This window comes from Staurois parvus, unplaced genomic scaffold (genome assembly GCF_062004578.1).
Source record: "Staurois parvus isolate SC_StPar_1 unplaced genomic scaffold, SC_StPar_1.0 ptg000165l, whole genome shotgun sequence".
Taxonomy (NCBI): Eukaryota; Metazoa; Chordata; class Amphibia; order Anura; family Ranidae; genus Staurois; species Staurois parvus.
In genome coordinates, this window is record NW_028317961.1 from 14,073,726 (window position 1) to 14,097,767 (window position 24,042).

At 39.0% G+C, this 24,042-nt stretch overlaps 1 protein-coding gene across 1 annotated transcript in view; it reads right to left on the reverse strand.

The window, feature by feature from the left end:
- Positions 1-24,042, reverse strand: part of ARFGEF3 (ARFGEF family member 3) — a 119,800-nt gene that overhangs the window by 31,592 nt on the left and 64,166 nt on the right. Inside the window, exons 13-23 of the mRNA XM_089676234.1 lie at positions 20,471-20,640; positions 17,801-17,966; positions 16,300-16,407; positions 15,611-15,826; positions 11,292-11,402; positions 9,332-9,482; positions 7,462-7,770; positions 6,781-6,914; positions 6,516-6,661; positions 5,734-5,913; positions 962-1,103 (exon numbers count right to left, since the gene is read on the reverse strand). Of these exons, the coding sequence (XP_089532360.1) occupies positions 962-1,103; positions 5,734-5,913; positions 6,516-6,661; positions 6,781-6,914; positions 7,462-7,770; positions 9,332-9,482; positions 11,292-11,402; positions 15,611-15,826; positions 16,300-16,407; positions 17,801-17,966; positions 20,471-20,640 (1,833 nt within the window). The remainder of the gene's footprint in view (positions 1-961; positions 1,104-5,733; positions 5,914-6,515; positions 6,662-6,780; positions 6,915-7,461; positions 7,771-9,331; positions 9,483-11,291; positions 11,403-15,610; positions 15,827-16,299; positions 16,408-17,800; positions 17,967-20,470; positions 20,641-24,042) is intronic.

Below are 24,042 nucleotides of genomic sequence, written 5' to 3' on the forward strand. Positions count from 1 at the left end.
AGTGCCGCCTATCCGTGACACCTCATTAGTGCTGTCTATCAGTGCCGCCTATCCGTGCCACCTCATTAGTACTGCCTATCAGTGCCCTTTAGTGCTGCCTATCAGTGCCCATCAGTGCCGCCTATCAGTGCCCATCAGTGCCGCCTCATCAACGCACATCAGTGAAGGAGAAAAATTACCTGTTTGAAAAATTTTATAATAGAAACAAAGAAACTTTTTTTTTTTCACATTTTTTGCACTTTTTTTTATTTATAGCGCAAAAAGTAAAGCGCCCAGTGGCGATTAAATACCACCAAAAGAAAGCTCTATTTGTGAGAAAAAAATAATCAAAATTTCATATGGGTACAATGTTGCATGACCGCGCAATTGTCAATCAAAGTGCGGCAGCGCTGAAAGCTGAAAATTGGCCTGGTAAATAAGGGGGTATAAGTGCCTGGTAGGCAAGTGGTTAATGCAATTCTCCCAAAAAAACAAAATATTCATATAGAACTAAAGAAGAGAAAAAAAGATTGCAAGATTTATGTAGAAGAAAGAAAAATTGGATTGGAGGGCAAGAGTAAGGATGACAGGTACTGGAATGTTGTCATGTGGTGGACAAGTTGACACTTTTTTCTGAGTTTAATACTTACATTCTATTATGATTTAAGGAAATAATGCACTATAGGCGTTTTTTTTTAAATATTTTTTGCATGAGGAGAGAATACTACTTTAAAAGAAGAGGAATCTATGGAGAGTTGAAGACAATCTTGTAGTATAAACAATCCCATATGACTGTAAAAGGAGACTCATTATTTTATGGTGGACTTGTACGCTGGATTCTAATTTGGGGTGTCTAATGCATCACATTACACCAAAAAAAGATGGAAGCATAATTTTTCCCAGCACATCACAAAACAATGCTTGTTAGTAAAGGTACATTAAGATGTGAATGAATGGCACTTCGCCAAAACTCTTGACTCACCCATGGAGTATTCTCCTACAAGATATTCCTTAATATCTGACTTGCTGCTGTGTACAGTCTCCAAAGCACTGAAGAGAGGCCTCCATCCCGATTGAATCTGAGGAGAACACACTTCCACCAGTTCTCCAATGGATGTAATCACCTGAATTAGTCAATAATAAAAAAACAAACAAACAGTTTATCATTCAGGAACAATGACAAGCCTCAAAGATTTATTTTACCAAAAGTGCAGTAATTTGAAAATTGCACAATATGATAGATAATGGATACAGATACATTGCTGACTATTTACAGCCATAGAAAGTACACCATTTTACAGTGTCCAAATGAATGCATTGTCAAATGTAGCTGCTCTAAAAGTCAAATTTAACATAACAGAATATGTATATTAGAGTAGCATAGGAATATATGTAGCATTATTGCAGTATTACAAAATGGTCTCTATTTATACAGATTTTCCAGTCTTACCAAGCCCACGGTACTAATGCAGGCCATAAATGGGTTATCGACCGAATTTTCGTCCACACGAAAAACATCTGCCGATATTCACGCCGTTAGTGGGCAATGACGTCGGTCGTTTTTCGTGGATCTTCTCGTTTCTTTTTATCGGTCATGCTGGAAAATCCACGAAAACCGGCCTTTTTTTGTGGACATTGGTGGCAGCATCGGCAATGACCGATTTTTCGTTTTACCGGCCGACAATTCGGCCGATAAACGGCCTGTCTATGGCCAGCCTTAAGCCCATGAAGGCAAACAAACACAACCACCATATCCAAGGTGTGATAAGCTGCAATACGTTACATTTTTGTTCCTGGTTTTAAATACACTTAAAATTTTACTCAACTAAATCTTCTCATTGTCTTACTTATACCTCTTCTGACTTTTTGGTGGCCTTTATAGTTTCATTCATACTTTCCCTAAACCCCATTTATCTCCTTCTAAATTATTACTAATGTATGCTTCAATGCATAAGGAAAAAAAAAACATGTTTATGAACAAAGCATTATAGCAAGCCAGTCCTCTGGTTTTAAAGATTTTGAATTTTACAAATAAAAGTATTCATGAAAACAGACCTATATCCTATTGAATAAGGCGGTGTAAAGAGTGGTGACAATGTTCAAAGAGCAATAATGAATCCATCTTGCTGCAGATTAGTAAAAGATGAATAGTGATTGGGAGCTATGGGTTCATTCACTTTCCACATTGCATTATGCCTTAATAAAGAAAGAATCTGAAAATTCAGTCCTGAATTTATTCTAATAATTCAGCCCTATTCATGAAAGGATTAATAATTTGCCGAACTTTGAGCCTGACAGCTTGGAGTTGCACAGTTACAGAGTTAATCTGGTTGTAAAAAACACACTATTCCATCTAGTTCAACCACAAGAATAAAAGTGTAAAATAATACCCCCTAATGAACACAAAGTTGATGTTACAGAAACCTGCAACCAGTTTTCCATCCTGCTCACATGCAGCTCTTTTTCTGTTTCTATGCAACACTGCTCAGCTGAGGTGCATAGAAATTAATAAAATGTCATAACAGGACATCTCAATGAAGTAAAAAAAAAAAAGTGATAGTGCTATGGACTGCTATGGGCTGCTTTCACACTGAGGAGTTTTTGTGTTTATAAAAAGCACCTGAAAAGCTCAAGAAAAATGCTTCCCTATGTATGGAACGCCCCTTGAGGGTTAGGGACTGATGTGAATGTACAATATATATGTAAAGCGCTGCGGAAATTGACGGTGCTATATAAGTACCTGTAATAAGTAAATGTATATCTATGTATGTTTTCACACTGAGGCGTTGCGCTTGCGGTGCAAAAACTTTTGCTTGCAGCATCTTTGGGGCATGTTTGGGGAGTTAAAAAAAAATGCCTCAAAAAAGCCTCTGGGAAGCATTTTGAATGCAGTTTTTAAGTCACGTGTCTTTTAAAAATGCTCAGAAAGCACGGCCTATGCGTTTTTGCAGCAGATCAGCGCGAATGTAGCCTTATTCCTGGCTAAAATGCCAGCCAGATTTAACAATGACAGCAGTAAGTCTTCATTTTTTTTTTACATTGTTACAATTTTATGGTTGTTTGAAGTGGTAATATATTTGTAGATCAAAGTTTGTTGCCGTGGCCAGTCTTATGCCCCCATACAAGTATAGACTATCAGCCAAAATTCGTTTTTGAAAAGATCTTTCGACATTCGTGCCGTTAGTGGACTCAACGTTACAGCCAATTTCGAAAGTAGGCCCGGCTAATGTCGATGGAACAGAAGCGAAAACGTTCGTTTCAACCAAAGTGTATATGTTTATGTGTTAATCGAAACGAAAAATCCCCTGTCTAGTATTGCCCATGTCTTTTGGTGAACCAGAAGAATCTTTGAACGAACTTTATTCTATGTGTTTAGTAGACAAGTCGTCGAGAGACGAATAGTCGTTCACACTGTAAATGGCCGATATTCTATGTGTATGGCCAGCGTTAGGTGGTTGGGAACTGGGAGACCATATGTGAAATCAGGCTAAAGAGAAGGCTTAATTGTCCTCTAACCCTTGGCACTAATGCAAAAATGCAGGCACATCAATGTAAATTGCAGCTAAATAACAGGGCAAATATAGTATTTCATCATTAAGGCTGAATTTTTATATTTGTGCCTAAGCCCATTTGTGGCCAGGGTTCTTTTTAAGGCTCTACATGTAGCATATCCAGATTTTTTAGGAAATAGTGATGTGTTGACTGTAGAAGTGTGAAACGCTGCCACCTAGTGCCAAATCTAAAATCCAAATTTGCCTTAAACTGAAAAAAAGCATAACTGAATTCATAATGTGGGCATTTTAGCATTTGGCATTGTGGTAAAATGATCTTTCATGTATTTATAGTTGTTATTAAAAATACACTGCTCAAAAAAATTAAGGGAACACTTTGAAAACACATCAGATCTCAATGAGGAAAAATATCATGCTGGATATCTATACTGATATGGAATGGGTAATGTGTTAGGAACGCAAGAATGCCCCATCGTTTGATGGAAATTAAAATTATCAACCTACAGAGGACTGAATTCAAAGACACCCTGAAAATCGAAGTGAAAAAAAAATTAAAATGATGCAGCGGGCTAGTCCATTTTACTGAAATTTCATTGCAGAAACTCAAAATGATACTTAGTAATTTGTATGGCCCCCATGTGCTTGTATGTATGCCTGACAACGTCGGGGCATGCTCCTAATGAGATGACGGATGGCGTCCTGGGGTATTTCCTCCCAGATCTGGATCAGGGCATCACTGAGCTCCTGGACAGTCCAAGGTGAAACTTGGCGGCATCGGATTGACCGAAACATGATATCCCAGAGGTGCTCTAATGGATTTAGGTCAGGGGAGTGTGGGGGCCATTCAATATTATCAATTCCTTTATCCTCCAGGAATTGCCTGCATACTCTCACCACATGAGGCCAGGCATTGTTGTGCACCAGGAGGAGCCCAGAACCCACTGCACCAGTGTAGGGTCTGACAATGGGTCCAAGGATTTCATCCCAATACCTAATGGTAGTCATGGTTCCATTGTCTTGCCTGTAGAGGTCTGTGCGTCCCTCCATGGATATGCCTCCCCAGACCATCACTGACCCACCACCAAAATGTTCATGCTGAACAATGTTACAGGCAGCATAACGATCTCTACGGCTTCTCCAGACCCTTTCAAGTCTGTCACATGTACTCAGGGTGAACCTGCTCTCATCTATAAAAAGCACAGGGCGCCAGTGGTGGACCTGCCAATTCTGGTGTTCAATGGCAAATGCCAATCAAGCTCTATGGTGCCGGTCAGTGAGCACAGGGCCCACCAGAGGACATCGGGCCCTTAGGCCACCCTCATGAAGTATGCTTCTGATTTTTTGGTCACAGACATTCACATCAGTAGCCTGTTGGAGGTCATTTTGTAGGGCTCTGGCAGTGCTCATCTTGTTCATTCTTGCACAAAGGAGCAGATACCGGTCCTGCTGACCTTCTACAGCCCTGTCCTGCTCTCCTAAAGTAACTGCCTATCTCCTTCATGCTCTTGAGACTGTGCTGGGAGACACAGCAAACCTGGCAATGGCACATATTGATGTGCCATCCTGGAGGAGATGGACTGCCTGTGCAACCCCTGTAGAGTACAGGTATGACCTCATGTTACCAGTAGAGTCACTGGCCCTAGCCAAATGCAAAACTAGTGAAAAACAGTCAGAAAAGATGAGTGAGTAGGTAAAAAAATGTCAGTGGTCTCCACCTGAAAAACCATTCCTGTTTTGGGGGTCATCTCATTGTTACCCATCTAGTGCACCTGGTAATTTCATTTTAACACCAAAGCAGCTGAAACTGATTAACAACCCCTACTAAACTGACCAGATCAATATCCCAGGAGTTTTAATTGACTTGATGCTATACTCTTTTGAGCATTTTATATAATATCAGAATTTTCCACTGGAAAAGTTAAAACCAGGTGAGTAGCATAGGATTTGAATTAGCACATGTCAACGGTATGGGCTATTATGTATCAGTTCAGCGCACCTTGCCAGTGCTGTACCGTTGGAGCAAATTGCATGAAAATACACACTCATTCCATGTAACTGACATTTTTTCCCCAATATGTATGTCTGTAAGCCAGCAGGACCATTGAATAATTCTTATTACTGTGTGGCCCTATGCGATTCGAGTTGAGAAAGCATATTAAAACAATAATATTCTGACTGTTCTGTTTTGATTATTTGTTAAACAGTTTAGCTGTCCATTAGCAGTACTTGGGAATAAACTTGCCTGATCTTGTACATCTTCATCACATAGCTCCAACTGCATAATTCGCTCAAAAGGCCGGAAAAGAGCCTCATTAAAGTGGAAATGTGGGGGCTCCTCCCAATCAGTCAGCACTTCTGTCATGATGTCATGTATGAAGGAAACCGCTTTCTTCGATACACGCCGTTCTTTGTGACAGGCTGCCTGTGTAGCAGAAAAACAGACTGTAAAATTCAGCACTACATTTACTCAATAAATCTCAAAACTTTGTCATGCATGTATTGCATCAGAAGTAGGTAAATTGATCATTCTATCTTTAGGATGTCCTATGGGGCCCCTATTCCTGGCTGTGTACATTTCCTTACCTAGTTACTTTACTTAAAAACATTAAAGAGAATATATTTTTTCCTTCTTAAATTACACTCTGACAAGCAATGAGCCACTAACGTAGTAAAGGACAAACCATCACTAATGCTAGCGAGGTGTGATCCCAAAAAGGCCAGGAAAGCTGGGTAATGATGACCACTGATACACCACAAACTCTGATTTCTATGTTCTGCAATCTCAAAATCCCTCTAATGGTGTCTCATAGCTCAGGATTTTTATTGGTGACATATCTGCACTTGTGTTGTGGCTATTATGAAGGGTCCCAATTCTTGCTCTTGTATTTTCATTTAAGTTATATAATGGAGAATGCAACAGGAGTAGCTGGAACACACAGAGGTGGAAAGAACACTATAAAACTCCATTATGAATATTAAAGTTTGTTACTTAATCATGCTCCATTAATGAAACATCTTTTTTACCTCTACAAAATGAGGGGCCACCACACTCCAACAGCGCATGACATGAAGCAATGGACGAGATTTACTCCGGATAATACGTAGCATGACATCACCGAGGCGGAACAGATGTAAAGCACTTCTTTTGTCCTGTGTAGATTTGATTTCTCCTGTAGAACAATGGAAAAATATATTTTATTGAAGAAATCCCTTACTTTTTCCTGTAGTAGGGTCCAAGAAAATGTTAAGATTTTGGCAGAAAAATAGTTTTGAAACATATATGGTCTACCTGGCATTGCAAGAGAGTAATCCACTGTATCTGTAACTGAATGAAACAATTGTGCCTGGGAAGCCTTCTTCAGATGATAAAGGAACCCACTAAGAGCCACCAGATTGAGCTTGTCTGCAGCTCCCTCAAACAGCCTACAAAGAAAAAAAGAGGAATCCAGGCATCAACAGATGAAATGTGTTCCAATATTTTCTCATGTTTGGGCTGCAAGCGATACTAAAGGCTTAATTAAAAAACAAACATGTCATGTCATACTTACCTGCTCTATGCGGTGGTTTTGCACAGAGCAGCCCAGATCCTTCTCTTCTCGGGTCCCCCATGAGTGCCCCCCCTCCTGCCGGGTGCCCCTACAGCAAGCAGCTTTTCCAAAGCCACTGCTCTGTGTGTCTATTCACACATGGAGCCACAGCTCGGCCTGCCCCCCATCTCTTCTCATTTGTTCACTGGCTGTGATTGATTGCAGCCAGAGCCAATGGCTCCTGCTACTGCCCAGCCAATGAGGAGAGGGTGTTCCGGGATAGCTGAGTTACGGTGCACATCGCTGGACCAAGAGAGGGCATAGGTGAATATTGGGGGGGGGGGTATTGGGGGCTGGCGAATATGCTGCAGAGAAAAGTTTTTTTTAACCACTTTAAAAACCTTCAAGAAATTTGAATTTCAGAAGAAAAAACAGCTGCTTACTTGTCTGCTTGTGTAGAGAGGGTGCAAACAGCTTTAGCAGCATTGCTTGCACTCATCAAGCTATTTCCACGGAAGTCAAAGGCTCGGCCCTTAGTACCTTCTTTGATAAGTTCTTGGATGGGAACTGGCTGGATGACAGGACTTTTGCCAAGAGAGGACTCCTGTTCTGGGGTATACTCTTGAGATGCATCTGCAGAAAGCCCATGTGTATCTGTAGAAACTTGCTGAGACTGAGTGATGGTCAGAGAAAGCTTTGAAGCTCCATCGCTAAAATGTGTGTGCTCCAAGGTGCTTATGTATTCACAAACCCTACAGGGTAGGAAGCAGAAAAGGTTATGAAGAGTCCATGTAGGAGAACCTGTTTTATCACAATTTAGTAAAGCAGTTCAAAGAAATGTTCTTGTACAAAGCAGCCTATAAGCTTCTAGCCATTAAGTAAAAAACACATTTTATTGGTAGGGACAATAGAACATTTTTTTTAGAATATCGTTCAGAAATGATCTCTTTGTTTCAGGCTGAAGCAGCCGACCTGTAGCTCTGCCTGCACACAGATCTTGTCCTGTGACCAAGTCCGTTTGTCCCACCTGAAACCATCATGTTTGAGCATCAATACCCAGGGAAAGCCTCTGGTAGGTGAAAGGTATTGTATTACTTACTTTTTTTATCAGTTTAGGTTAAAGTGCAGTGGAACAATGTATAAATAGGCAAATGTTTTAATGAGACTTCATTCCATTTTAAGTAATGGCCATTGGCCATTGCAGTAAATAATAGCTATACCTCAAACAGGACCATACCACCTTAGTAAACACTGGCTATACCTCAACCAGGACCATGTCACCACAATAAATCATTGCTAGATCTTAAGCAGCACCAAACTACCACAATAAATAATGGCCAGACCTCAAGCAGGACCAAAACAAGCATTTCTCTGGGAACAACACAGCAGCTCTCAGAGAAGTCTAAGTTGATATAAGTGATTCTTCTGCGTTCAATAGGTAAATCAACAAGGTACTGCAAAGCGCGATGGTCATGCACAGCTCATGCAGTAAACTTCAGTCATATCAGTTAAGGGGAAAAATCTGCATAGTTGCTGTATGTTACTCTACTGCATCTCATAAACAATGGTGTCTGCACTGCTCATTTAAAAGGCCAATAACGTTCACTTAAGTAGTGAACGATACATTGGACTACAGCATATGGCAGTGTTTCTCAACCTTTTTTCAGTCAAGGCACCCTTTCAAATCTGGAGGCATCCCATTCGAAAATGTAAAAAAAATTTACTTTTACACTTTTAAAGTTTTACATAATGCAACAACATCCCCACACGTAGGACACCCAACATTAGAGGTGATTTATTCTCCCAAAGCAAACGTACCTTTGCACACTGTTACAGACAAGTATTCCAGACTAGTATTCCAGTGCTTCCCTCACTCAGCTAATGTAACCCCAATGTTGACTAAAGGGGCAGGGGATGGCCCAACAAGAATGCTGTGCAGGCACTCAAAGTCCAATTTATGACGTCATTGGTTTTTACGACACCAGTGGTTGGAAGGTTGTAATGGTGCATATGTGGCTATGTATAACTAAAAAGCAGGTTAGATTCACCTACTGGCTTGTATACAATTGTGGGCAATTTTGTCAAGGCACACCTGAAGAAACCTGAAGGCACCCCAGGGTGCCTGGGCACTCTGGTTGCAAAATGCTGGTATATGGTGTACATTCCAGTTAAGGAACCACCATGAAAAGAAAATACTTGCAAATGGCAATAGATGATAATAAACAGAACAGAATGTAAATCCTCTTCAGGCTCTCACATCTATCATACATGCAACTGAACAATGCAAGGTGCAGGGTAGCTATTATTCTGTACCTGAAGACATGTGGCCAGCAGTCTTGGTTGTGACTTCCCATCTCTAAGCCAACATTAAGTATTGCATCCATGCAGAGCACATGTGCATTATGCAGCCGATATCCTCCTTGTTTGCCTATCTGTTCCAGTTTTTGTTCCACCTTCTGCTTCACTGTTTACAAAAAAAAGAAAATACAACAAAAACATTAATACGAAATATATCATATCACCACGTATTGCTGTTTAGGACAGTAAAACCAATTTTGGTGTTTGATGTGCAATATGTACAGTTGTGTTCAAAATAATAGCAGCGTGTTGAAAAAAGTGAATAAAGCTCAAAATCTATTCCAAATCAAAACATGAAGAAAAATATATCAAATTTGTGTTGTTCCTCTAAAAAAAAATTGAAGAAAAGTGAATATTAGACTGTTCAAAAAAATAGCAGTGTTTGTATTCTTCTTTACAAACAAACATTCACTATATAAACTGAAAAATGTTTGAAGATTTTGCTTTCCTTTGAATCACTTAATTAATATTTAGTTGTATAAGCACTGTTTCTGAGAACTGCTGTACATCTGTGTTGCATGGAGTCAACCAACTTCTGGCACCTGTGAACAGGTATTCCAGCCCAGGATGATTGGACTACATTCCACAGTTCTTCTCTATTTCTTGGTTTTGCCTCAGAAACAGCATTTGTGATGTCACTCCACAAGTTTTCTATTGGATTAAGATCCAGGGATTGGACTGGTCACTCCATAACGTCAATCTTGTTGGTCTGGAACCAAGATGTTGCACGGGTGTGTTTGGGGTCGTTGTCTTGTTGGAACACCCATTTCAAGGGCATTTCCTCTTCAGCATAAGGCAGCATGACCTCTTCAAGTATTCTGATGCATTCAAACTGATCCATGGTCCCTGGTATGCGATAAATAGGCCCAACACCGTAGTATGAGAAACATCCCCATATCATGATGCTTGCGCAACCATGCTTCAATGTCTTCACAGTGTACTGTGGCTTGAATTCAGTGTTTGTGGGTCATCTGACAAACTGTCTCCGGCCACTAGACCCAAAAAGAACAATCTTACTATCATCAGTCCACAAAATGTTGCGCCATTTCTCTTTAGGCCAGTCAATGTGCTCTTTGGCAAATTGTAACCTCTTCAGCACATGTCTTTTTTTCAACAGTGGGACTTTGCGGGGGCTTCTTGCAGATAGCTTGGCTTCACATAGGCGTCTTCTAATTGTAACAGTACTCACAGGTAACTTTAGACCTTCTTTGATCTTCTTGGAGTTGACTGTTGGCTGAGTCCTTGCCATTTTGGCTATTCTTCTATCCATTCGAATGGTAGTTTTTCGCTTTCTTCCACATCTTTCAGGTTTTGGTTGCCATTTTAAAGCATTTGCGATCATTTTAGCTGAGCAACCTATCATTTTCTGCACTTCTTTATGTTTTCCCCTCTCCAATCAACTTTTTAATCAAGGTACGCTGTTCTTCTGAACAATGTCTGGAACGACCCATTTTCCTCAGTATTTCAGAGAGAAATGCACTGTAACCAGCATGTACAACATTTGCTGCCTTCCTTCCTTAAATAAGGGCAATAATTGCCACCTGTTTCTCAAAGAATGAATGACCTCACTAATAGAACTCCACACTGCTATTATTTTGAACATGCTCCTTTCAATTAGTGATTCAATTACACAGAATCAGCAGCATGCATGTCATGACTGTTGGGTCTGTTGGATTTCTATTACTCTACTACACCTGCTAGTAAATTATTCATTATATCATTTCTACCAAAAACAGTGATTGATCAGGTTAGTGATGTCTGACTGCTATTATTTTGAACACAACTGTATATGCTTTACGTTGTTTAATCATTATAAATTCACAGATATGAACACTAACAGCATGCATGGGAAATATTTGCTGCATTAAATAAAAAATAAGCAACGCACATCTGTTAATCTGGAACAACAGTATACCTTGTGTAAGTGTGTCACTATGTTCAGTGTTTTCCTTATCATCTTTCTCTTCTTGTACACAGGACGCTGCTGCCATTTGAGCCAGTGCTGATGCACAGTTAGCGGCAACCCCTTCAAACAAAATGCAAAAAAGTTATGAATTATAATGTTGACTGAAGCTACACTAAAGGCATCCCTAAAAAATAGTTCTGTGACCAACTGACAAATTGTCAGTCAGATCAGGTGTAAAGGTATGTTACAGTGGATATAAAGTCTACACACCCCTGTTAAAATGTCAGGTTTCTGTGATGTAAAAAAATGAGACAAAGATAATCCATTTCAGAACATTTTCCACCTTTAATGTGATCTATAAACTTTACAACTCAATTGAAAAACAAACTGTAATCTAAAATAATGTGGTTGCATAAGTGTGCACACCCTCTTATGACTGGAGATGTAGCTGTGTTCAGAATTAAGCAATCACATTTAAAATCATGTTAAATAGGAGTCAGTAAACACCTGCCATCATTTAAAGTGCCTCTTATTAACCCCAAATAAAGTTCAGCTATTCTAGTAGGTCTTTCCTGACATTTTCTTAGCTGCATCCTACAGCAAAAACCATGGACCGCAGAAAGCTTCCAAAGCATCAGAGGGATCTCATTGTTAAAAGGTATCAGTCAGGAGAAGGGTGCAATAGAATTTCCAAGGCATTAGATATACCATGGAAGACAGTCATCATCAAGTGGAGAAAATATGGAACAACAGTGACATTACCAAGAACTGGATGTCCCTCCAAAATTGATGAAAAGACGAGAAGAAAACTGGTCTGGGAGGCTGCCAAGAGTCCTCCAGCAACATTAAAGGGGCTGCAGGAATATCTGGCAAGTACTGGCTGTGTACATGTGACAACAATCTCCCGTATTCTTCATATGTCTGTGCTATGGGGTAGAGTGGCACGACAGAAGCCTTTTCTTATGAAGAAAAACATCCAAGGCCAGCTAAATTTTGCAAAAACACATCTTAAGTCTCGCAAAAGTATGTGGGAAAATGTGTTATGGTCTGATGAAACCAAGGTTGAACTTTTTGGCCATAATTCCAAAAGATACTGTATGTTTGGAGCAAAAACCACACTGTACATCATCAAAAGAACACCATACCCACAGTGAAGCATGGTGGTGGCAGCATCATGTTTTGGGGCTGTTTTTCTTCAGCTGCAACTGGGGCCTTAGTCAAGGTAGAGGAAATTATGAACAGTTCCAAATACCAGTCAATATTAGCACAAAACCTTCAGGCTTCTGCTAAAAAGCTGAACATGAAGTGGAACTTCATCTTTCAGCATAACAACGACCCAAAGCATACATCCAAATCAACAAAGAAATGGCTTCACCAGAAGAAGATGAAAGTTTTGGAATGGCCCAGCCAGAGCTCAGAACTGAATCCGATGGAAAATCTGTGGGGTGATCTGAAGAAGGCTGTGCACAGGAGATGCCCTCACAATTTGACAGATTTGGAGTGTTTTTGCAAGGAAGAGTGGGCAAATACTGCTAGGTCAAGATGTGCCATGCTGATACTCATACCCAAAAAGACTGAGTGCTGTAATAAAATCAAAAGGTGCTTCAAACAAAGTATTAGTTTAAGGGTGTGCACACTTATGCAACCAGATTATTTTAGTTTTTTTATTTTTACTTCCCTCCACCTAAAAAATTTCAGTTTGTTGTTCAACTGAGTTGTACAGTTTATAGGTTACATTAAAGGTGGAAAAAGTTGTGAAATTTTTTATCTTTGTCTCATTTTTTTACATCACACAAACCTGACATTTTAACAGGGGTGTGTAGACTTTTTATAGCCACTGTAATTGTCTGACAGGCATATCATTAAAGTTGCATCATTATTGTAAGGGTGTGAAGAAACTGGAAGAGTTCACTTACTAATATCTTGCAGTATATATGAGCAAATGAACATAAAAATTAAACAACAACTACTCCCTAGTAAAAGAGCATAATACACCAATAACACTCCCTAAAGACAGACACCATTAGTGCAGACATGATCTGGACATACTCCAAATCGATTGCCTGTGAAGTAATCCATAAAATTGTAAAGTTGGCTCTGTCAGTATCATTATTTATGTGAATGGAGAGGAACAAAGTGAAAAAAAGGTCAGCACTAATTACAAATTTGGGAAGCAATAACCATTGGGATAGATCTTCTAACCCACTGATTGTTCGGTTTAAAGAAAACCTTTACTGAGAAAAAAACAAAACAAACATTTTTAGCAAGCAAGTTGCCTGAAACAAATCCAAAGAACTGGCCATAGTCAGGTTGCAACTGAATAAGAGTGGCACTATTATCTGAGGGGACAGACAGAAAACCAATACGATTCCTACCTCTTAGCTGGCTGTGTCTATGGGTGCCAATAAGCCATCCAAACCAGCCAATTGTGTGATCATTATCCCATTCTCATAAAGCCCAAAAAGCATCTGATGTAAACATTAAAAAAGTTTCCCCCCATGGCTATTTCACATTCAAATTACTATACCAAAACAATCCTTTACCAGAATTTTCACCCAGTATAAATGCAATCTAATTTCCATAGTGAGATGCATCTTTGGTTTTAGTATTAGAGGGGAAGGATGAACTGATGCATACTTAACACATCACTTTTGAATAAGAACTGCATTCACATCTTTGTATCTTGTGTTATTGAACACTTTCAACACAGGACAATGGATTATACACTCACTGGCCACTGTATTAGGTACATCTGTTCAATTGCTTGGTAACACAAATTGCTAATCAGCCAATCACATGGCAGCAACTCAATGCATTTAGGCATTTATACGTGGTGAAGACAATTTGCTGAAGTTCAAACCAAGCATCAGAATGAGGAAGAAAGGGGATTTAAGTGACTTTGAACGTGACATGGTTGTTGGTGCCAGACGGGCTGGTCTGAGTATTTAACCACTTCCAGACCGGACACTTTTACCCCCTTCCTGACCAGGGCAATTTTCAGCTTTTAGCGCTATCACACTTTGAATGACAATTGCGCGGTCATGCAACACTGTACCCAAATTAATTTTTTACCATTTTTTTGAGATAGATAAAGCTTTATTTTGGTGGTATTTATTCACCGCTGGGATTTGTATTTTTTTTGCTATGTAAATGAAATGTCCAAAAATTTTGAAAAAAAGTGTTTTTTTTATAAAATTTTGCAAATAAATAATATTTCATCATAAATCTTAGCCAAAATTTATTCCGTTATCTTTTTAGTAAAAAAAAAAAAATCCAAATTAGTTTATAAGCAAAAATTATAATTTTTAAACATTTTTTTTTACATTTTTATTTTATTTTTTTATATTATTATTTTTTATTTTTATTTTTATTTTTTACATACTGTCACCCTAGCAGTACAGTGTCACCATGGTGACACTGTACTACTTGTGAGGGGTGATGAAGATTTTTTTTTTTTTTTTTACACTGATTGCTTTTACACCCATATAGGATGTAAAAGCAATCATTTCTCTTTCTCTCTGTGTGCATTCATGCACTCATTGAGAAGAACTGAGTGAGCTGTGATTGGTCACATCCTGTCACATGGTACAAGGCTTTTGTGAATAGCCTTGTACCATGTGACCTCTGTGATCATTCACAGATTTCACACATAGTAAGCAATGATGTCACAAGTGACATCTTGCTTACTACTTTGCATGTGATCACTGATTGGCCAATCAGTGATCACATGATCGGGACCTCGTACAGAGGTCCCGTCCGACGATCGGTGTTTCACTGTGTCCGGAGGACACAGCGGGCACCGGATCGCGGTGCTGCGCGCTCCCAGGGAGCGCGCACAAGCAGGGTGCGGGGAGGCCGTTTATTGACGGCCACCCGACCCTGCAGTGCCACCGTCCGGCCGTTTATATACAACGGCCGGTCGGCAAGTGGTTAAAAAACTGCTGATCTACTGGGATTTTCACCCACAACCATCTCTAGGATTTACAGAGAATGGTCTAAAAAAAAAAAAAAAAAAAGAGGAGAAAATATACAGTGAACGGCAGTTGTGTGGACGAAAATGCCTTGTTGATGTCAGAGGCAAATGGGCAGACTGGGTCGAGAATGTAACAGTAACTCATGTCAATCTGGACCAAAATCTCTGAGGAATGTTTCCAACACCTTGTTGAATCTATGCCATGAAGAATTAAGACAGTTTGAAGGCAAAGGGGGGTCCAACCTAGCAAGGTGTACCTAATAAATTGGCCAGTGAGTGTATATACAGAAAATAAACACCACTATTGAAATTTGCGGTTAAGCAATTTGATCATCTGAGCAAAAAAATAACATACCCAAGGCACAGCTAAGACGGGCAGCTTTCCTGAGACCATCTAGGCTCATACAGATAGCATCTCTCTCCTTCTGATTTTGCTCCTTCACACCTTCAGCACCCAGTATAAAAGATAAGCCTTTAGAGCTCCCTGCCATGCGTCCAGTAAGGGGAGCAGATAAAGTGTCTATCAGGTTCTTCCAACATCCAATAAGGATGAATCGAGCAAAAGCCACACCTAGAATAAAGAAAAAAGTCAAGTTCTTATAAAACACTCATATTAAAAATATATAAACCATTTCTTTGGGAGGAATGTTTTTATATTTATTTTATTTACACTTCACTAATTGTCAGTAGAAAATATGTAGACAAAATGGTATTGGACATACCTGAATATGTTCAATTAACAATAAAAAAAATTACATTAAAAAATAACAAGAAAATATTTAGACAACCAGACCAAAGGTGGCAGCAACGTTAGTTTTACATTTCTAACAGCCTTATTTACAAAAAAAAAAAAAAAAAAAAAAAAGAAGAATTCAGGAAATAGTCATTTTTAGGGGGAAAGAGAATGTGCTTCCATTAACAAAAAGGAGAAAATGCTCAAAGTACGGACCCTGCCAAACAGAATGTAAAAGTCGAGCTACTTAGGAACATGTGAGGAACAATTTGAATGATCAACACAAGAGTGAAGGAGTAAAGTTGACATACCTGCTAGACATGATGGGTCCATATTCTTCTCAGGAGGGAGAGGAGACTGTGTCGACATAGATGCTTGGAGCTGCCCACCAATAGCACTGCTTCCCAAACCATCAATATCTATAATTAGCAATTGAATAAAATATAAAGGGATGTATATGACCAAAGCAAGGTGCTGAATACTACATAAGATTTTACTTCTTAAAGTTAGATGGAAACTACAGTAAATTTTATTGAGTGCATATATTTGTGCTAACATAATGTTTAAAGTGATTGTAAGGCTTCATTTTTTTTCTATTAAAATAACAAACGTGTGCTTTGTTTATTGGTTTTGCACAGAGCAGCTTAGATCCTCCTCTTCTTGGGTCCCCTACAGGTGCTCTGGGCCCCAGTACCCCCAGAGCAAGTCACTTGCTCTGGGGGTACTGGTGCATACTCGCTCCTGAGCCCTGCACCATGTTTCCATAAGACATCCAGAATGAGGCTCGGCTCTACTCCCCTTCCCTTTCCCACTGGCTCTGACTGATATCGGCAGAATGTATCTGAGCCAATGAGGCTCTCTTGCACATAGCTGGATCGAGATCGGGCTCATGACAGTATTTAGGGGGTGGGGCTGCAGGGGAAGCTGCATGGAGAATTTTTGATTTTTACCTTGTTGTTTTTCATGTATTCCAATAGCCCTAACAGGAATGCTCTTGAGGGTTGGCAGTAGATATATGTTATAATGATTGAATTTAAAGCATGTCCTATGCTGAATGTTGACTAATGTTCTGAATTTTATAATGTTATATTAAGCGCTAATGATTACAGTAGAATTTTATTATACCTTAATATCATACACCTACTGATTACTAAAAAAAAAAATAGGTTCACACAGCATTAATGTTTATGCTTCCTGATGGCTAGACCAGGTATTAAACAATAAGAGCAGTTCATACTCTAGGAGGGTGCCCTGAGTGCCAAAGCATACAATCTATAGGACAACCAAGGGGAATCGATCACATGCTAAAATAACTACATATGCACAGTCTGGATAACTAAAACTTAGCATACACTAGTGGAATTTCACTTGAGAAATTCCATTTAAAGAATGTTCATTCAATTTTATAATCGTTAGTTGGGTCAAATCAACTGTCAATTTCGACAGCAGTGACGAGAGAGAATTCAAAGGAGCAGGATGGAAACATTTTCTTGAATGAACAAATTTCTAACTGTATATGTGGTTTTTGTTCAGGAAATTACATTCACTACAAAATCACATGTCAAAAGCAAATTAAAGTTTTAACTACTTTCAAACAACATTTATCAAGCCACCGTATTCACTGAGAATTTTAGTTTGGAAATCTAAAAGCATATAGCCAGCTTAAGGCGGTGTAGGAGGACAATGGCAATCTGCTTATTGAGCACACACTCCTCAAGAGAGTATAAAATATCTTCAAAGACATTTTTGTGCGGTTTATTTTTCGACCTCTTCTATACATGAGCAGCTGATAACCAACATTGCATTACTTACTAATGAGCATAGTAATTAGGGGAAGACAGTGTCCCTCAGGGCTTCCCCAGTACCCGGATTCTCCAAGCATGTTTCTGTCTAGGACTTGGTGATAGAGCTCCTCAATCCAGGCCTGGGAGAACACTATCAACACTCCACTCGACTGTATCTGCTTCATGAACTCTTTCTGTTCCAAAACAGACAGAAAAGACAAAGACAATAAAAAAGTGATTATATGCAATTTGAAATGATTGGAATGCATTTTTATTACAAAATATATTTAAAAAATACAGTATGTCTTTAAAAATACAAATCTACAGTTTTCGAATGCATTTACAAATATATATATATATATATATATATATATATATATACATACACACACACACACATACATACACACACACGTTTTTTATATATTACAAAATATATAAAGAATATTTTTAAGAAATATATATATATATATATATATATATATATATAGAAAATATTCTTAAAAATATTCTTTATATATTTTGTAATATATAAAAAAAAGTGAATATATATATATATATATATATATATATATATATATATATATATATATATATATATATATATATATTAGTATTTCAAATACATTTTTCTTCCATGGGGGTATGTAATGTATTTAATCATTGTACAGGATTGACAAAATTACTTTAAAAATATAGTCAGATACATACAGATGACACTCGAAAAAATTAGAATTTTGTGCAAAAGTTCATTTATTTCAGTAATGCAACTTAAAGGGTGAAACGAATATATGAGATAGACTCATTACATGCAAAGCAAGATAGTTCAAGCCGTGATTTGTCATAGTTGTGATGATTATGGCTTACATCTCATGAAAACCCCAAATCCACAATCTCAGAAAATTAGAATATTACATGCAATCAATAAAACAAGGATTGTACATAGAACAATATTGGACCTCTGAAAAGTATAAGCATGCATATGTACTCAGTACTTGGTTTGGGCCCCTTTTGAGCAATTACTGCCTCAATGCGGCGTGGCATGGAAGCGATCAGCCTGTGGCTCTGCTGAGGTGTTATGGAAGACCAGGATACTTCAATAGCGGCCTTCAGCTCTTCTGCATTGTTTGGTCTCATGTCTCTCATCTTTCTCTTGGCAATGCCCCATAGATTCTCTATGGGGTTCAGGTCAGGCGAGTTTGCTGGCCAATCAAGCACAGTAATCCCACGGTCATTGAACCAGGTTTTGGTGCTTTTGGCAGTGTGGGCAGGTGCCAAGTCCTGCTGGAAAATGAAGTCAGCGTCCCCATGAAGCTTGCCTGCGGAAGGAAGCAAGAAGTGCTCTAAAATCTCCTGGTAGATGGCTGCATTGACCCTGGACTTAATGAAGCACAGTGGACCAATACCAGCAGATGACATGGCTCCTCAAATCAACACAGACTGTGGAAACTTCACACTGGACTTCAAGCATCTTGCAGTGTTTGCCTCTCCATTCTTCCTCCATACTCTGGGTCCTTGGTTTCCAAATGAGATGCAAAAGTTGCTCTCATCAGAAAAGAGGACTTTGGACCACCGAGCAACAGACCAGGTCTGTTCTTCTTTAGCCCAGGTAAGGCGCTTCTGACGTTTGTTGTTCAGGATCGGCTTGACAAGAGGAATACGACATTTGAAGCCCATGTCCAGGATCAGTCTGTGTGTGGTGGCTCTTGATGCACTGACTCCAGCCTCAGTCCAGTCCTTGTGAAAGTCCCCAACACTTTTAAATGGCGGTTTCCTGACAATCCTCTCCAGGCTGCGGTCATCCCTGCTGCTTGTGCACCTTTTGCTTCCACACTTTTCCCTTCCACATAACTTTCTATTAATGTGCTTTGATACAGCACTTTGGGAACATCCAACTTCTTTTGCAATTACCTTTTGAGGCTTTTCCTCCTTATGGAGGGTGTCAATGATGGTTTTCTGCACAACTGTCAGGTCAGCAGTCTTTCCCATGTGATTCCTACTGAACCAGACTGAGAGACCATTTAAAAGCTCAGGAACCCTTTGCAGGTGTTATGGCTTAATTAGCTGATTAGAGTGGGACACTTTGAGCCGAGAATATTGCACCCTTTCACAATATTCTAAATTTTCTGAGATTGTGGATTTGGTGTTTTCAGGAGCTGTAAGCCATAATCATCACAATTATGACAAATCACGGCTTGAACTATCTTGCTTTGCATGTAATGAGTCTATCTCATATATTAGTTTCACCTTTTAAGTTGTATTACTGAAAATAAATGAACTTTTGCACGATATTCTAATTTTTCGAGTTTCACCTGTATATATGCGTGTTCATATTTACCGAATGCATGCATACATACATACATACAGCCAAATGAACCCACTTTCTTTGTTGAGACAAACCCATCTGGATTACCAAGTTACCAAGCATGAAGGCAACACTGGACTCAGATTAAAAAGTCCAGCAACCTAAATTAGCCATAGCTGCACCTTGCATTAAATGAGAACTTGTAAAATAGAAAAGTTTAAACAGTGAAATCAATGTAAATGTATAGTCCATGTTAGGTGAATAGGGATTGTGCAGTTCTAAATTCTAAAATAGCTAGCTTAATCAAGCAGCGGGATTATATACAGTACCAAAATAAAAAGCTAGGATGATACATAGAGAACTGCATTAGTATACCATAAACATCTCACTTACTATTGTCACTGGTGCCAAGGCGGTCTTCTTTCTGTAATAATCACTGTTGGCAAGCTTTAGGTTTAGCAGAAGAGCATAAAAAGCTGCAACATACAGACTGTCTGCATTCAAAAGCGTCATCTGGACACTTGCTCCACCATTATTTTCAAAGCCTGGAGAATGCATCACTCCTATGAAACCATGTATAAAAATTAAACAGCTGTATACAGGAACAATTTTACTAAACGTTTGCTTTTCACATTTCAGTACACGATCTCTAGCTCTATAGGAGCAGCACACCACTAACCTGTGCCCTCATGCACACTAGATTGCCCAGCTCTTCTAACCGCCAAGAGAAAAGCATCAAAAATAGGCCTAAAGCTGCATTTTTGTAAATGTGTTAATGCATGATAACTGCTTTGGCGTTTGTTCATTTCATTGACCTCTACTCATTTAGCAAATCAACCCCATGGGAGGCAGAGGTTGATTTAAAAACACTATAGCTCAAATTACAAAGTACAAATAGTCACTTTAACACTTTGTTTTATCTAATGATTATTTTGCACCAAAAAGTCACTAACAAGTACCAATAAAATATGTTATGTTTTTTTTTCCGCATGAAATTGGTGTTCAGCTATTGAAAAGCCAGATATTCTCATACACTGATATTTTATGTTATTCATGCAAAACGAACAACCTCCTGCACTCGAGGTGAATGTTTCGGCAATGGAGGACCTTAGGTCTTCGACAACTTGAAGCTAGGCAAGCCCCTGAGGACTCGGGAAGCCCACAAAGAACACCAGAAAAACAAAAACAAACTGAGTACACTAGCCTTGCACATTACTTTAGAAACTCTGTTTTATTGAAGAAATAAAACAGACGTGCACATGATATCAAGCTTTGGTCCATTGCACCAATCCCAGCGTATGGAAGACACTTCCAATGGCTGACACTCATTGAGGATAGGTACCCTCTTCTTAAGAGCCAACAATACCTATGCATTTTTCCAGTAAAGAAATCTGAAGAAGAGGGTACCTACCCTCGAAACATGTCAGCCATTGGAACGGTGTTCTCTACGCTGGGAGTGGCGCAGTGGACCAGACTGTGGGTCACTGTAGATATTGATGAGCTTGATATCATATGCGGTTTGCAAGTACATATCAGTTTTATTTCTTCAATAAAAAGAGTTTTTAAGGCAAAGCGCAAGGCTGGTGAACCCTCTGTTTTTGTTCTTCTAGTATTTTATGTTATTGCCAGCCTAAAGCTAGTATTATTTGTAGGAGTAATAACTTGCGTGGTAGGTTTTATAAATTGAATTATACCATTTTATAATAATGGCTATTAAAATAATATCAATAGTGCTGGCCATGATGCATGGTAAGATAGAAGCCACCCTACAAGACAGTCTTGTGTTTACCAAGCTATGGCAACCTTGGGTTGCTTATTCCTGCCAGAAAAATCCAAAATTATTCCTTAACCTATACTGCCCCCTTCAGGTTATTAGGAAAGAAAATGACACCTAGTGTGATATTATAATTAGGCGAGATAAGTTTTGCACGCCTAGGAATCAAAATTTGGAGATGGACAGAGAGGGGACAACACATTACAAGACAGGAGACTAGAAAACAACAGATTGACACACACGGAAGTGAACTGACTTAGAGCGGACATCACTGACACCACAGAAAATATTGGTAATGTATATCGCTCATTTTTCTGCAAGCAGTTTGTACTAGCCTTATATCTCCAGCTAAACAGTTTAGTCTGCTCTCAGTTATGGTTAGCACCGGAGTTGATGTGAATTAATTTTTACTGCAATATAAATTATTTTCATATCCATTCTCTGGAGGGAAGATTCTTTTTTTTAAATATCCCTGAAGCTAATTTCAGCTTCTAGCCAATGGTGTAGCTGGGTATATATGACAAAGTCGACAACTTGGTGAAACTTTTGATCCTGACCTCAGATAGATTCGAAGTTATTGGATTGGCTTGTGTATGGTATTCTTAATCAATTCATGCCAAGGTACACGTTGAGCTTTGAATATCCGGTTGTAGAGAGATCATGTGGTCAATTTGCATAGCTGTTGTCATGTGCTGCTGAGCATTTCCTATGCTGCATTTCTAGATAGTTGATTCTAATTCACAAATATTTGAAAATAATTGCTGGTTTGAATTTCTAACCATTATATTGGATTAGATCGTTGTACTGCTATTTTGAATTGTTTATTATTTATCATAACCTATTATATTTCATTACCATTTTGCACGGATTTTCATTATTAATAAATATTTTTGCACATAATTGCTTTTCATCTCATCTTCAGATTAGTGCAAATAAAAAATTCGGATTATCAGTTGATTTATGAAAATTAGTAGGGAATCTCCTTAATTTCAGATCCCCGCCTGTTTTCATAAATTACAGTTAGGTCCATATACACTTTTTTTTTTAGGTATTTAACAAAACATATTCAAGCTATAGTTATATAATGGATGTGGGCTGAAAGTGCAGGAAATCCAAATTGGAGGAAGGGTTTAGGAATTACAGCTCTTAAGAGTAGCCATCCCCCCTTTTTTAGGGACCAAAAGTAATTGAACAATTGAATCAAAAGCGGTTTCATGGCCAGGTGTGGGCTACTCCGTTATTGCATCATCAATAAAACAGGTAAAAGGTCTGGAGTTGATTCTAAGTGTGGTATTTGCATTTGGAATCTATTGCTGTGAATGAGAGTTCAGAGGAGCTGTCCATGCAAGTGAAACAGGCCATTGTAAGGCTTCAAAAACTAAACAAATCCATTAGAGAGATAGCAGCAACATTAGGAGTGGCCAAATCAACAGTGTGGTACATTCTGAGGAAAGAAGAAACCACCGGTGAGCTCAGCAACATAAAAAGGCATGGAGGTCCATGGAAGACAACGGTGGGGGATGATTGCAAGATACTCCCTATGGTAAAGAAAAACCCATTCACAACATCCAGACAAGTGAAGGACACTCTCCAGGAGGTGGGCATATCATTGTCAAAGTCTACTATCCACAAAAGACTTCTTGAGAACAAATACAGAGGGTTCACCAAACGGTGCAAACCATTTAATAAGCTTGAAGAACAGAAAAGCCAGATTAGACTTTGCCAAAAAACATCTAAAAAAGCCAGAGCAGTTCTGGAAAAGCATTATATGGACAGATGAAACGAAGATTAATCTATACCAGAATGACGGGAAATGTGGCGGAGGCTTGGAACAGCTCATGATCCAAAGCACACAACGTCATCTGTAAAACATGGTGGAGGCAGTGGGATGGCATGGGCATGCATGGCTTCCAGTGGCACTGGGTCAATGGTGTTTATTTATGATGTGACAGAAGACAGAAGCAGTCGGATAAATTCTGCAGTGTTTAGAGATATACGGTCAGCCCAGATTTAGCCAAATGCAGCAAAGTTGATTGGACGACACTTCACAGTACAGATGGACAATAATCCAAAAACACACTGCAAAAGCAATCCAGGAGCTTTTGGAGGAAAAGAAGTGGAATATTCTGCAATGGCCGCATCAATAACCTGATCTCAAGCCAATTAACATGCATCTCCCTTGCTGAAGGCA